The sequence below is a fragment of the Populus alba genome, chromosome 17, assembly GCF_005239225.2.
Source record: "Populus alba chromosome 17, ASM523922v2, whole genome shotgun sequence".
NCBI classification, from domain to species: Eukaryota; Viridiplantae; Streptophyta; class Magnoliopsida; order Malpighiales; family Salicaceae; genus Populus; species Populus alba.
Genome location: NC_133300.1, coordinates 6,906,953 through 6,922,227, shown reverse-complemented (window position 1 = coordinate 6,922,227; position 15,275 = coordinate 6,906,953). Strand labels below are relative to the sequence as shown.

Sequence of the window (15,275 nt, the reverse complement as noted above, 5' to 3'; positions counted from 1 at the left end):
TCAAGCATGATTAGGTAGAGGGTTTGTGTTCACATTAGGAGCATCTTCCAATTCTATCCACCCCGCCTTGATTAATTGCAAAAGTTTTCTTTTGAAGGCGTTACAAGTATGGATACTATGCCCAGCGACACCAGCATGGTATTCACAATTAAGCTCTGGCTTGTACCAGTTAGGGTAAGGTGGTTGTACATGCGTCAGAGGTTCAGGAGCTACCTGCCCAATGCTTAATAGCTTCCGGTACATCTCATTCAAGGGTAACGGTAATGGAGGGTAGTTGTTCTTGAAACCCTTTGGTAATTTCCATTTGGCTTTTGGCTTGAAAGTTTTGGGGCTCGGGTTTTTTGATGTCGGCAACTTGGGATGAAGTATGGTAATTTTGGGACAAGGTTTTCCTACCCCTATAGTCGTCTCCAACATGGTTAACCTCTTTCCTTTCAAAACCTCTTTTCTCGGTGGGTGCATAAATTCTACCACTCTTGACGCCTTGCTCTATATGTTCACGCACTACCACAGCATCAGTGAATTGCTGAGCCGAACTACCCATCACATGCTCATAATATGGTGCTTTGAGTGTGTTGGTGAATAAAGTGACCATCTAATTGTCCAAAAGTGGAGGATGGACTTGAGCAGCTGATTCTCGCCATCTTTGAGCATATTCCCTTATGCTTTCTTTGTCCCTTTTCTCTAGATTGGACAAGCTGGTTCTGTCAGGAGCAATGTCCATGTTGTAGTTGTACTGCTTGATAAAAGCATCCACTAGGTCTTTCCATCTCCGGATCTTTGTGTTGTCCAACCTCATGTACCAGCTCAATGTTACCCCACTTAAGCTATCTTGAAAAAAATGCATTAGTAGTTTTTCATCATGCACTACTTCTGCCATTTTATTGCAATAGGACTTGAGATGAGTCATGAGGCATTGTGTTCCACTATATTTGATGAACTCAGGAACACGAAACTTCTTTGGGACAACCACATTTGGGACCAAACACATCTTCGCTGCCCGTACCGGATCATATAGGTCTACCCCTTCAATGACTTTGATTCTTGCTTCCAGTGCTGCTATCTTTTCCTGATCAAGGCCATCAGATGACTTGGCCTGATGGGACTCATTAGCAAATGCATCCATGATTGTCGGGGCTGGTGCAGGTGTCGTTGACTGTACAAATGTTGGATTATGTTGAGGCTCTTGACCATGTTCACTCATTTTTTCTTCTGGCTGCGCTATTATTGGAGTCTGATTAAAAGTGACTGGTCGGTTAGAAGGACCTTCACCAGAGGCATTTCTTAGTGTTTGCTCAAGTAAGCTAGTAAGGCGAGCCACGCTTGTCTTTAGAGACTCCAACTCTTCTTGAAAATGGGCATCACGATGAGCACGTTCTTCATCTTCCATGTTTCTCGCTCAAAGTCGGGTATTGTAGACTCTTTGGGGACCTATATTTCAACCTGATGCATGTATGTATGTTATTTACAATGAATGGGTGTATGTGTACGATGCAAATATATGTACATGCGTATTAGGGAGTTCATACTCTAAGGATAGGTTTGGGCCATTACATGATGGGTGGCTTTCTACCTGGTCTCAAAATGGTCTCTTGCTGTCCCAGTGATCGCCCTCGTGAAGGCAATATGGGGGCTCCGTAGATAATGGAATGGCACGTGCACCAATCATTACCAGTCTAAGCTCTCAGCGAAGAGTTGAGGTTTACACAAACTTAAACCTTGACTAAAGTCGTAAGGTAAGCTACTAGTCCCTCACCTAACTTAAAGTTTCTCAGTATAAATTCCCTTAAAATGTGAATGATGCATGAAGCAAGTTTACAATGCAAACAAATATGTATAAAATTAAAGCGTATGAGGAAATGAATAACACCCAAACCAAACAATGATAATCAGATAAAAACAAAGCTTAGTCCACAAGGTCCCCAGTGGAGTCGCTATTCAGTCGCACGTGTACGACGGCCCGACGATCGCCCACCACCAACCTTTCATGAAGGTGTGGTAAGTATCTATCTATTGTGGAAAATATGGCGAGACAAGGCATTCTTTGTCTCTTAGCAGTAAAAAATGGACCGGGAGTCGCCACCTAGTATTCTAGTCATTAGGAACCCTAACTGGTCTCAGAGATCGGGTACGAAGACTAGTTACGTAAAGGGAAGGTATTAGCACCCCAAATACACCCTATCTAAGGTAAGCTGCATTGTTTTGTATAATAAAATCTAAGTCATGTTGTGGTTTCTTATTATTCAGAATATGCATTACTTGTAATGTCATACCCCGGGTTTTATTGCCCGAAAAAAGAATTAAATATCCGGAATACGCATTACGTTTAATGTCATGCCCCAGATACTAAGAGATAAACAAAATAAAATTTTTGTTTGTTTTTGAAATTTTGGCCAACGTTCTCTTGACTTTAATAAACTGGTTATTAAAGCCAAAATGCATGCTAAACATTGATTTTTGGTGTATATAAAAACACAATATGATATTTTAGCTTGGAGACACTTGGCCGTATGCACAAAAACTTTTTTTTTTGACGAAAACCGGATATTTTAATATCAGATTTTTGTATTTTTAGCAACATAAAAACACCACTTGATACTAATCAAAATGACATAAAAAATACACGGGAAACTTGTACAATTACAAACAAATATTTTTGAATTTTTTTTTTTTAAAAAACTGGGCCTGATCTGGCCCAACCATCCTGGGCTGGGCCTGACCCAGCCCAACCCATATGTTGTGGGCTGGATCAGCCCAGCCGCGTGGGCTGGGCTGATGTTCCAGCACATGAAAGGGGTGCGCACAGTAACCAGCCGAAATATAAAATATAATTAGCTATTTATTGTGCACAACACAGTAACTAGCTAATTAATTCTTCATTTGCTGTAGAACGTAAATGTTCTGCATGCAAATGAAGAATGAAGCTAAACAAAGACAACTGAAGGAAGAAGATTACCTGGAGCGGTGGCGACACTTGCGGTAGCAGAGGCGGCAGAGGTGGTGGAGTAGGCGACGACGTCCTCTTTCTTTCTCTCCTCTGTTTCTCTTCATCGTCACCTTCTTCTCAGCTTTCTCGTTGTCTGCTCTTCTTCTCCTCTATCTCTGCGCGACTGTCAGTGGCGGTTGGAGATGGCAACAACGATCGGTGGTGTGATGTGGCGGTGGAGACAGGGACAGGGGCATGGGTCTTCTGCTTTTCGTCATGGTGGGGGGGGCATGGGTCTTTGGTTTCTCCATTAATGAGGGCATGGGTTATGTTAATGGTGGCAGGGTGGGGATGGCTTATGTCCGGGTTTTGTGGGCAAGTGGGATGGAGAGAGAGAGTGGAAAAAAAACATTTAAAATCTTCTTCTTCCCTGCCTCTGCATGCGTAGGGAAGAAGGAGAACAGTGCCGTTCAAAACGGCACTGTTTCAGTTTTTTTTTTTTTGGGAAGAAAAAGGAAAAAAAAATTTGAGAGTAATCCAAAAAATGGGTTATGACAACAACCATAAGACTCAAACTTGAAACTACATGAAGAACAATTTTTTTAATCCCAAGTTCTTACCACTAGGACACATATTAGATGATTTCATTTGATTTTTTTTGCAATGCTGGGTTGGAATATTTCTTCATCTAATAGTTTAAATCCCAAAAGATTTAATCACAGAAGCACATAGAAAACGGTACTTAAAATCTATGTCTGCTCAAAAAAAGCAAAGCGTGGAGGCAGGCACTTCAGGACTGCAACAATCAGTATGAGCACTTGGTTGCACCAAATACAAAAATAATTTTAGCCTTTAAACAAATTCAATTCCAATTGGAAGGAAATCCAACTCACAACACATAAAACTATATCTCAATCCGATTCACATAAATTTAGACCAGGCTCATCCCTCGTGAATGGATCAGACCTAACCCAATAACTAACATAAATGCATCATGATTTATCATAAAATTATTATGAATTCTATTTTCACATTAAAAAAATGTTTTTTCATTATAAAAATAATTTTTTAATTAAGGGTAAAATAGTCAATATTGATAATTCAATTCAGTTTTATATGTATTTCAAAAGTATAATTGAATTCAATTATATAATTTATTATTTTATTTCAAAAATAAAAATTGTAATAGATTATCAATTCAATTCAAATTACATGTGGAATAATTATATTAAAAATAATTATTCAATAATAAATTATGAATTAGAAACCTTTTCGACAACAATTCTGTCTTTTATTACATATTGTCCTTGTGTATTGTTTTCGTGGATCTACCAATCTTGCTTTGGAAAATCACACATGGCCTTAAACGTCGACACCAAGATATCCCTTAATATTACAACATAAGATTGGCATAAAGATCAAGACTGAGACCCACGCATACATAGATCTGGCGAGCCTGTACATGAACATGCTTACAGTGCATGCAGATGGAGAAGCTTTTCTTCCATCAAATTATTTCAGTCTTTCTTTCTTATTCATACAACAAAAAACCACACTCGAAATTACTATATTATAAGTAATATATAGAGCAGAGAATAGATATTGCACTCATGCCTGTGCTTGGGTCACGTGAGCATTAATATCTTTGGTTAAATCGACTGCAAAGTCCACAAATGCTGTTGGAGCTGGAATGTTTTCACTCAGCTTCTCATATATCATTGTCCAACGCACCACGCTGCCATGGCCTTTTGGAGTAGCTTGAACGACGGCTTTGAAGCTCTTATAAGCCCCCATTAAATCTCCTTCAATCACATTGAAGGTGGTCGATAGTTTTGTGTTATCTATGTCTTCCACAACCTTGGCGACCGTAGGGGCTCCATCTAGTCATAATTTATAATTAAACATGCAAATTAGCTATCAATATTAGTATAAATTGTGATCTTCTTAAACAAAAAATATAAAAAAGAGCCCTTGATGGGCTTCCCTGGAAATCAAGATTTGAAATTTCTAGGGCATATATACATGATGACCTTAGGTTTAAACACCGGAAAGAATAGGACAGAGATCTAAGAATTAGAGGGCCATTCACTATGTATAGTGTTAAATAACCATCTCAACCCAATAGCTATTAGATGAGATTCGAACTCGTGACTGTTTGATCATCAAGGCTCTGATATTATGTCAAAGAACCATCTCAATCCAATATGTTAAGCTATTAGATGAGATCCCAAGATATGATTTATATTATTCTTTAACATATATTTTAAAAAGCACAGAACCTCCGATTGAACAAAAAACAGAAAACATAAAATAGTGCATGTAATCTCTCAAGTATAACCAAATTAGATGACGAATTTCTCACTTGTGCTGCAAACTTACCGATATAAAAATTCCAACTGACAGTACAGCCAGGTTTCTCCCATTCACCTTTAAGGAGATGAATAGCTTGGACCTTAGCAGGACTCATGGAGGATAATTGGGTAATTGTACTGGTACTGAAAATATCATGAAACTTTTCAGCAGGAACGCTGGTTTCTACAGCAACCTCCATCCTACTACTAAGAGACATTTTTAGCAGCGAATGAGGAAAATTTAAAGCAGCTGTCAAATTAGAAAAGAAATGTATTGGGTGAAGGTTGAGAAAATACTCGAGTTTCTTGCCTTTATATAGAGGAGCTATGAGCTTTCACTGGTCTTTTTTACTATTTATTATTATTATTATTCGGAGGAAGGGAATTTAGACAAAATATGTACAATTAATTTATTCCCCCACTCCTTTTCCTTATAGTAAGATTCCATTCCTTCTCATTATAGAACCTTTTAATGTCCATATCGAAGAAGTATTTTTCAAAAAATAAATATCCAACAGCCACTAATCAAAAGTATGTAAAAAAAAAAATCCAATGATTAATAAACTAGGATTTCTAATTGATTTTTTTTTTTAAAATTTTAAAATAAAAATATGGATTCCAAGTTAACAATTAAGACTTTTCAAACATAATCTGTCAATGTTTTTTTCTTTTTGGAAATTTGTTTAAAACTTGGTTAATATACATATTTGAGGCTAAATTAAAAGTGGACTTTACTCATTAATTTTTAGGATTTAAACCCTATTGGAATTAAATATTTGACATGAACGCTTTAACATAAAAAATTAACATGATTTAAAAAGAAATTAGATGAATAAGAAATTGATCTTAAAGAATCATTTATTAATATGTTTTAGAGAAATTCAAAACCCTAAAAAAACTCGTATCTTACATAAAAAGATACAAGGTATGCTTGTTGTTTATATAGTGAGAATATGATAAGTTAAAATTAAATCTAAAAAAATGACCTAAACAAAGCGAGTTTTGAGCTTAAACCCCCCACGCACACGTGGGACTCATGCTTGGGCTCAAGCTTTGACCTAGGTTTAGGTTTCTTGTAAAATAATTTCTTAGCCTACAAAAAATTATATTTTATCGATTTAATTTTGGGCCTAGGTGGAGTCTATGAAAAATTATTTTTCCTACCCGTTATCTTTTTCTGTTTGTCCTGCTAATGGACTAATTCTGATAAGCTTTCTTAGTTTTAGTTTTCAAGAATTGATTCTTCATAGACCTGGACAATTTTGGATAGTTTTTTCAGCTCTTTAAAACCAAAACTATTAAGATTTATTATTTTATTATTGCAAGTAATTAAAGGTGATTATGGGTGGAATTTATTCCGGTATTAATCAAAATAAATTGTTATCAGTTTTGGTTCTGAAATTCACTATAAAATGAGAATGTGAGATGAGTTTTCTATACTATTTCTCAATTTTTTTTATACTATCCTTAACCTTAATTTTTAGTATTTCTCCTATATTTTAAGCTTTATTATCCTCTCAAATCTAGAGTTTATGTTTGGTCATGTTGAAAAATACACACGTTACATTTTCTTGATTCATTGACCATATTTAGAAATACATCTAAATAAGGTGATGTTATTAGATTCTTGAGATGCTTATTACAAACAATCTTTTGCACCAAGTGAGGATCAGTAAACCATTAAGAAGAAAGAACTCATTATTGATAACAACAAAGCTAGATCAATTCTAAAGTGTATCAACAAACAAGTGTCTTTTTTTGGTTTGTTTAATGAAGTATGTTAGTATGCATGTTAGGATTATATTTAAATCTTTTATGCTTATTTGAATATATGCTTAGTGTACATACTAGGACCTATATATATATATATATTCTTTTGGTCTCTAGTTTTAACTTGAATATCTAATATAGTTAGAATAGTCATGTTGTGATAAACTAAATAATTCATGCTTTCTTATATTTTAAAAATGCATAAAACACTAGATATTCCTTGGACATCTAATTTGTTTAGAATACTCTTGTTATGATAAAGTAAACTTGCTCAATAATCTAGTCTAATACTAATACCTTTTGACTTATAATATTAAGACATTATTAAAATTGGTTTAATTACACTTTGTTAGAATTTTCTTAGTTGTCTTATAAACTTACTAAATCAGCAATGTTGATAAATATATTTATGTGAAAAACACAAATAAAAATTATATAATTGTCTATCAATTTATGGACGACATGCTTATTTTGGGTAATAATGATTACATGATCAAGTATACCAAGAAAATTTTAATTAATAAGTTTTACATGATCATACTAAGAATAAAAATTACTATGATATTTGATGGATTGTATTGTCCTAATCTCATTCTATTGAGAAGGTTATTCTTAACAAATTTTCTAAAGGTAACAACAGCTTAGTCAAAACACCAATTGTCACAAGTGTGCATTTGTCAAAAAATAAAAGTAAGGGAAGAGACCAAATAGAAAATTCCTGAATGATTGAGTGCTTGATGTACACTTATTAATTATACAAGGCTTGATAATGCTTATTTGATTAGCAAAATGAATAGATTTGTCAATACTCTAAGTATGAATCATTGAAAAACAATTAAAAGGATACTCAAGCATTTGAGGTACACCTTGTACTATGGGTTATACTATAGTGGTTACTTAGTGGTACTTGAAGGGTATAATGATACCAACTAGATATCCAAAACTAAGGATTTGAAATCTATAAGTGAACATGTCTTCACAAATGATATAGTAGTTGTGTTATGAAAATCTTCTTAAAAAACATTTATTGGAAGATCCATAATGAAATCAAAGTTTATTACTATTGATAAAGTTAAAGAAGAAGTCGAGTGACTTTAAAATTTCTTAAAGGATATTTGATGTTAACGAAAACCATTGCCAACTCTTTATATCCATTGCAATGATCAGTTTACAATTGGTAGGGTATAAAAGTAGTATAATGGTAATTTTAGATATATACATCATAAGCATAATATTGTCAAACACTAGTTATCAAATATAATAATTTTTATTGACTATATAAAGTTAAAGGAAAATATTGTAGATTTGCTAACAAAAGATTATGTATAGTTCATCGAGGAAAATGAGCTTAAAGCTTTTTAAATATATATAATGATGATAACCATACCTAGTTGAATTGAGATGTCAAGATCCAAGTTTAAATTGAAAATTAAGTCATATAACATTCATAATAACACTTGAAAATTATTATTTCATGCTTATTTATATGATGAAAGAAGTGTTAGGTGAAAAATGATATTTTTCATTGGTGTTTCCATTAATATTGCCAATTTTTTGGTAATTCTTTTTCTAGATCAGAAACTAGATTAAATGAATAGGTCAAAATTAATTTACACGTGTAACACACATACCAACATATGAGAGAAGCTATCACACTATGATGGTGTGTGATTTCTTAATACTCTTGGGATCGTCTCGATTGGTGCTTCTTTACCTTGACACTTTGTGATGCTGATGGTGCTCTGTTATGGATTCCAAAACTTATTCTTCTTTTCTTTGTTTTTCTTTCTCTTTTCACACCCATCTCTTAAATTTCCATGTCTGATTCTTGCAAATATAAAAGTAGGTTGTCATTTTTTAAAACAATTTGGCCCTTATTCTTTTGACTACTATTTTTAGCAATAATTATATAAAAATCAAAATAGATGCTCACAAAATTAAGTAAGATCCAAATACCAAGGCATTTGTTTAAGACCGTGATAAAAAAAGCAAATGAAAACACATGATAAAACCTAATTCAAAATCAATAAAATATTGAAGGATAAAATTAAAAAGAAAGAAAAAATTTAATGTTAAAGGATGAGATTGAAAAAAACCAATAAAAAATCAAAAGTAACAAAGGGTCTAGAATCCAGGATTAGGTGACCAAATACATATGGGTCTTTCAAAAATACCTATGTGCACAGGCTTGTAGTAGTATCGAGCCAAGGCCTTTGTTTTTTTTTTTTCTCTCTCTTTTTAAGAGGTTAATGATATGTCGTCTACCCCTTCTTAAAAAGATAATAATAATAACACCAGTTGACATGTTTTTTAATATTGTGATAGAGAAAGTGTCATCCACCTGCTTAGAATTCAACCAGAATAACAGTTTTGAGAAGACCAAATGTGTTTTTTTTTTCCTCTAAAAATCCTTTTATTCAACCTAGATTCAACTTAAAATAAATATTAAACACTCCTAGAACCTTAAAAAAAAAACAATTAATCAATAATAAAAACCACATGAAGGATTAAAAAAATACAAAATCAAACAAGAAAAAAAATCATCTACCAACCCTAATCTATATTCTCCAGCAATATTAAGGTCTAAAAAACCTCAATATGACATCTCTCTTTGAATAGAACTCATTAACACCAATATTGGTCTTTTTAATCATCAAATTTTAGTAAACTGACAACTTTCTCTTTCCTTTGCCATATTTAGTTGACTTTCTCTCTTCTCTCTCAAGCTTTGGTACTAAAATATTAAGAAAATGAACTGTTAGATTAAAATTAAAATTATCAAGATTAAAGAGATTGTAAAGAAAGAAAAAGAAAAATAAGTGGACTAAACAAAACTTTTTTTTAGTGAATTTGAGATTGGCCATAAGATTTCTTCTTGTTTTACCCTTTAATCTTCTTTTGTTAAATATTTTCTTTCCTTAACACATTTTAAGAAATCAGTAATTAATTTAGTCATTGAAGGGCTATAATTGAAAAAACAAAAAATTGAAGAACAAAAAAAAAAACTGTTACTGTGGATTATTTACTTAACTATTTTAATATATTTTGTAATTTATTTAATGTGTAGAAAATAACAAAAATCCCTAATGAAATGCCTAAAGATTAAACCTCGAAATTTTCAGGAAGTTTGCTTTAGACAGGGCTATATATAGACAGCCACATTCGAAAGGGGCATCTATATGATATTAGACAGGAAGTTTGCTTTATTAATTTGTTCTTTTACTGTGGTCCAATAAACTATCATCCCAACTTATCTATCTAGAGAATAACTTTATCTTGCTCGAACTTAAATAATATTTAATAAATTAATTTAAAATATAAATGAGTTAAAAAAAATGATAAATTTACTTACATGGTGGTGTAGCAAAAGTTCACATGAAATTAAAATAAGAGAGGGACGTCGACACTAATAATAGATGTAAATCGGGGTTATTGATTTGGGGTTGCCTGATTTGTGAGGATGGTGGTTGGTTTTATGAGAAAATAGGGGGAGAGATTTTTTTTGGCAGAAAAAAAAAATGGAAGGGGGAAGATATACATGTTGGGTTTTAATTCATTTAAATTTACTGATAAAATATTTGTTGGTAGTTCCATTAAAAAAATACTAATGTGCCAAATTTTTAATATAGAATTGTCAATGGATTTTATTTTATTTTTTATTTTCTTTGTTCTATAAAAAATTACCAATATAACATATTTTATTATTATTTGTATCGATAATTATCTATAGAAATATTTCATTAATATTTCTATCTTAAATTATTAAAGAAATATTTTTTGTTGGTGTTTTTATTAATACTTAATAATTTTTTGATAATATTTATTTTTTACTACATCAGGGATTAAATTGAATGACAAAGATATTTGTTATAAACTCGATTTACTGATGTTATGAATGAATCATTTATTAAGCATCATTGGTGGCTTTATATATAGCCATACAGAAGGAATCAACTAACTGAAATAACAGAAAAAGCAAAGAACATGGGATATGGCCAAGGACCAGATCAACACCCTGATATTCAGGGATTATTGCTAACAGAAAACGTAAATAGCTGAAGACTAAGTCTTCTCAGGTGACATTTCCCTCCCTTAAACTGACGAATCTTCTTCAGTTTATACCTGGATTTTGACAAACACCCATCAACATGCACAATTTCTCAAAGGCTGCTCGTGTTAAAGGTTTAGTCATAATATCGGCCAATTGTTCTTGATAATAACAATGCAACAACGTCACAACCCCATCTCAAGTTAGATCACGAAGGAAATGAAAGCGAACATCAATATGTTTGCTTCGACCGTGCATGACAGGATTTTTTTAGAGTTTAATGGCAGAGCTATTGTCACAATACATTATTGTTGCTCCCTCGGAGTTCTGATTCAATTTTTCTAACATTCTTCGTAACCATACTGCCTGACAAGCACATGATGCAACATCAATGAATTCAGCTTCAGTTGTGGAAAGAGTGACTACCGGTTGTTTCTTTGAGGACCATGATATAGCTTCAGAGCTTAACAGGAATAGAAAACCTGAAGTGCTTTTCCGATCCTCTAAGTCTCCTGCATAGTCACTGTCGGTGTAACCGAGAAGTTCTTCATTGCCTTCATGCTTATAAAATATTCCATACGCAAGTGTGCCTTTGATATACCTAAGCACTCTTTTTACTGCTTGCAGATGAATTTCTGTAGGATGAGTCAGGTGTCTGCTAAGCATATTAACCACGAACATAATATCTGGTCTAGTAGATGTGAGATACATCAAGCTTCTTATTATCTGCATGTATAGAGTATTATTAACTGCTGTGCTGGTGGATTCTTTGACCAGCTTGAATCCTGGAATAATGGGATTAAATACACCATTACAATCAGCCATGTTGAACCGTTGCAACACCTCCTGGGCATACTTTCTTTGACATATAAAAATTCCATCAGCTCGTTGAAATACCTCTAAGCCCAGAAAATATCTCATTCGACCAAGATCAATCATATCAAATTCTTTCATCATGGATTGTTTAAATGAATTAAACATCATCTCATTGTTTCCGGTAAATATGAGATCATCTACATAAAGACACACAATTAAGAGAGTACCTTCTTTAGTTTTCTTTAAGAAGAGAGTATGTCATACGGACATTTCTCAAACCCTTCCTTTAAGAAATAAGATTCAATCCTGCTATACCATGCCCGTGGAGCTTGCTTCAAACTGTACAAAGCTCTCCTCAAGCGACACACCTTCTTTTCTGCTCCTTTTATCACATAACCAGGAGGTTGTTCAATGTACACCTCCTCATTCAACTCACCATAAAGGAATGCAGACTTAACGTCGAGTTGAAACAATGATCACCCCTTCTGTGCTGCTAGTGCAAGAATTAACCGTATAGCATCTATGCGAGCCACAGGTGCAAAAACCTCCATGTAATCCACCTTATATTGTTGTGTATATCATTTGGCGATGAGGCGGGCTTTGTACTTATCAACTTCTCCACGTTCATTAAGCTTAGTCTTGTATACTCATTTGACCCCAACTGTTTTTGCACCGTGAGGAAGATCAGTGATATCCCATGTATGATTCTTCTGAATTGCTGCAATTTCAGAATCCATGACATCTCTCCATTTTGCACTTCGAGCTGCATTCTCATAGGACAAAGGATCTTCATCAACAAATAAAGCAAAGTTACCTTGATTGTCATCAGAATAAACATCTCCACTGTCATAATCACGCATCCATATTGGTGGTTGACGAGGACGATTTCCACCACGTGAAACAGAATCAGCAGATGTTTGTTCTTCAGCTACTGGATGCTCCAAATTTCTTTGATGACTTGCATCATGATTATCTGCCACATCATGACTTGCATCATGATTATCTGCAACGTCATGAAAGTCATTTTGATTATCAGCATAATCAAAGAATCCATTGTCTTCTTCATGAGCAGGAGCAGGAGTAGCTTCGCCTGCATTGTAATCCAGTGTTTCATCTTGAATATTATTGTTGTTGTCTGCATCATTCCAATCAAGGGAGGCTTGTATGGTCTCAGTATGAGTATCATCCCACGACCAACTTTCTTCTTCATTGAAAACAACATCACGGTTGACAATCACCTTTTGAGAGAGTGGATCATACAGGCGATAAGCTTTGGACTCTTCACTGATTCCAAGCAGAACATATTTTACACTTTTGTTGTCCAGTTTGGTGCGTTTGTTATCTGGAACATGAGCATAAGAAAGGCATCCAAACACACGAAAATGAGTGACAGAAGGTTTAATACCACTCCATGATTCTTCTGGTGTTTTATTTCGAATCGCCAGTGTGGGACTTCTATTGAGTATGTGTGCTGCCCAGTTGACAGCTTCAGGCCAAAAGGTTTTTGGAACTCTTCTACTGGTGAGCAGACTTCGAACCATATTCATGATTGTTCGATTTTTTCTTTCGACCACTCCGTTTTGCTGAGGAGTGTAACTTGCTGTGAGTTGGCGATGTATCCCATTAGCTGTGCAAAACTCAATAAAGTCAGTAGATGTAAACTCCCCCCCTCGATCAGTTCGCAAGCCTTTGATAGTGGCTTCAGTCTCCTTTTCAACCTTCACTTTAAAATGCTGAAACATTTTAAAAGCATTAGATTTTTCAGCCAAGAAGAAGACCCACAGCTTTCGGCTAAAGTCATCAATGAATGTTAACACATATCTCTTATGACTGTTAGAGATAGGGTTAATTGGCCCACATATATCCGAATGGATGAGTTGTAGTGGATGTGTTGCTCTCCACATACTAGCTCGCGGGAAGGAGCTCCTATGCTGTTTTCCCAATATGCAATCTTCACATAACAAGTTTGAATACTGCAACTGGGGTAATCCATGCACCATTTGTTTCTGCTGCAAAGTTTTAAGACCTCCAAAGCTCAAATGGCCATAACGATAGTGCCATAGATGATTTAAATCCGGTGTTGGTGTGAGAAAACACTGTTGATTTTGAGTTTGAATCTTGGCCAGCAGAATGAACATTCTGTTCAGAGACATTCTTGTCTCTAAAATGAGACCCCTTTCTGGATGAAACACCCTGCATGTATTGTTGCGAAACACAATTCCAAGACCTTTCTCCTGTAATTGACCAATACTTAAAAGATTGTTTTTCAGCTCAGGAATATAGAATACCTCTGTAATGATCTATGAAAGTTGATTGATTTGGAGATGAATCTTGCCTTTTCCCACCACATCAATGCTGGAATTATTTCCTAGCTTTACAGACTTACGAAAGCTCTCATTTATCTCTGAGAAGAACTCCTTGTGCCCGCACATATGATTGCTGCAACCTGAATCTAGAAACCATGTTGTTTCATCAAGTGCTTTCTCGACATGAGTCATGAGAAGCATCTCCATTGTGTGATTGTTAGTCATCTCCATCATGGGCTCGGTTTCTGCATCTGCAGGAATTTCTGGTCCTTCACAGTAGTTGCATAGCTCCTTGTCCAATCTCTCTTCAATAAAATCAGGAGCCATGAAAAACATCTCCATCGTATGATCATCATCTTCAAGAGTATTTGGTGCATCACTGCACAAATTCTCATCTTCACTGCACAACTTCTCTGGCTCCTCAATTTCAATATATGCCATAAGCAGTAGTGGTTCATCGTTAATTGCTTCAGTGAAATTTACTTGTGACTCGTTTCTTCTACCTTTCCTTGGACATTCATACTGGAAATGTCCAAAGTCATGACAATAAAAACACTCAACGAGAGATTTGCCAGTACCTTGTCGTTCACGTCCTCGTCCCCTGCCTCTGAAAGAACTTCTACCACGACTTGGTCTGCCAAAATTGTTGTCATGAGTGATCTGTAATGCTTGCTCTTCAACAATATGTCCTTGCATACGTTGTGCATGAACCAATAGGCTACTTTTCAGTTCATCAATAGACATTGTGTCTAAGTCTTTGGACTTTTCAATGGAACACACCACGTAGTTGAACTTTGAAGTCATAGAACGCATAATTTTTTCAATAACTGTGACATCTGATAGTTTCTCTCCATGAAAACGCAATCTGTTTGTGATGGTAAGGGTCCGAGCAAAATAACAGAAACAATCTCTCCTTCCTTCATGTGAAGAGTTTCAAAGTCTTTGCGCAGGGCTTGTAATTATGCTCGTTTGACTCTAGCATTGCCGTGAAACTTCTTCTTCATGGAATCCCATATTCCCTTTGAAGTCTCTTTATCCAAAATCGTCTCAAGGATTGA

General features: G+C 34.7%; 2 protein-coding genes across 2 annotated transcripts; both read right to left on the bottom strand.

The window, feature by feature from the left end:
* On the bottom strand, positions 1 to 1,390 carry LOC140954774 (uncharacterized). Its single transcript, XM_073405531.1, has 2 exons — positions 623 to 1,390; positions 1 to 489 (listed from the first exon to the last, which is right to left on the bottom strand). Exons 1-2 carry the CDS (start codon positions 1,388 to 1,390, stop codon positions 1 to 3), a joined length of 1,257 nt encoding a protein of 418 aa, XP_073261632.1.
* Positions 1,391 to 4,295: 2,905 nt separating this feature from the next.
* LOC118048732 (MLP-like protein 31) lies at positions 4,296 to 5,567 on the bottom strand. Its single transcript, XM_035058536.2, has 2 exons — positions 5,306 to 5,567; positions 4,296 to 4,806 (listed from the first exon to the last, which is right to left on the bottom strand). The coding sequence occupies exons 1-2, from the start codon at positions 5,493 to 5,495 to the stop codon at positions 4,535 to 4,537; spliced, it is 462 nt and encodes a 153-aa protein (XP_034914427.1). The 5' UTR covers positions 5,496 to 5,567; the 3' UTR covers positions 4,296 to 4,534.
* Positions 5,568 to 15,275: the final 9,708 nt, after the last annotated feature.

Excerpts from the sequence above, each read along its gene's own strand:
- LOC140954774 (XM_073405531.1), bottom strand. The coding sequence starts at position 1,390 with ATGGAAGATGAAGAACGTGCTCATCGTGATGCCCATTTTCAAGAAGAG. Across the intron at positions 490-622 it reads GGCGAGAATCAGCTGCTCAA|AGCAAGGCGTCAAGAGTGGT; the intron begins GTCCATCCTCCA and ends GTGAACATATAG.
- LOC118048732 (XM_035058536.2), bottom strand. The coding sequence starts at position 5,495 with ATGTCTCTTAGTAGTAGGATGGAGGTTGCTGTAGAAACCAGCGTTCCT. Across the intron at positions 4,807-5,305 it reads CAGTTGGAATTTTTATATCG|ATGGAGCCCCTACGGTCGCC; the intron begins GTAAGTTTGCAG and ends AATTATGACTAG.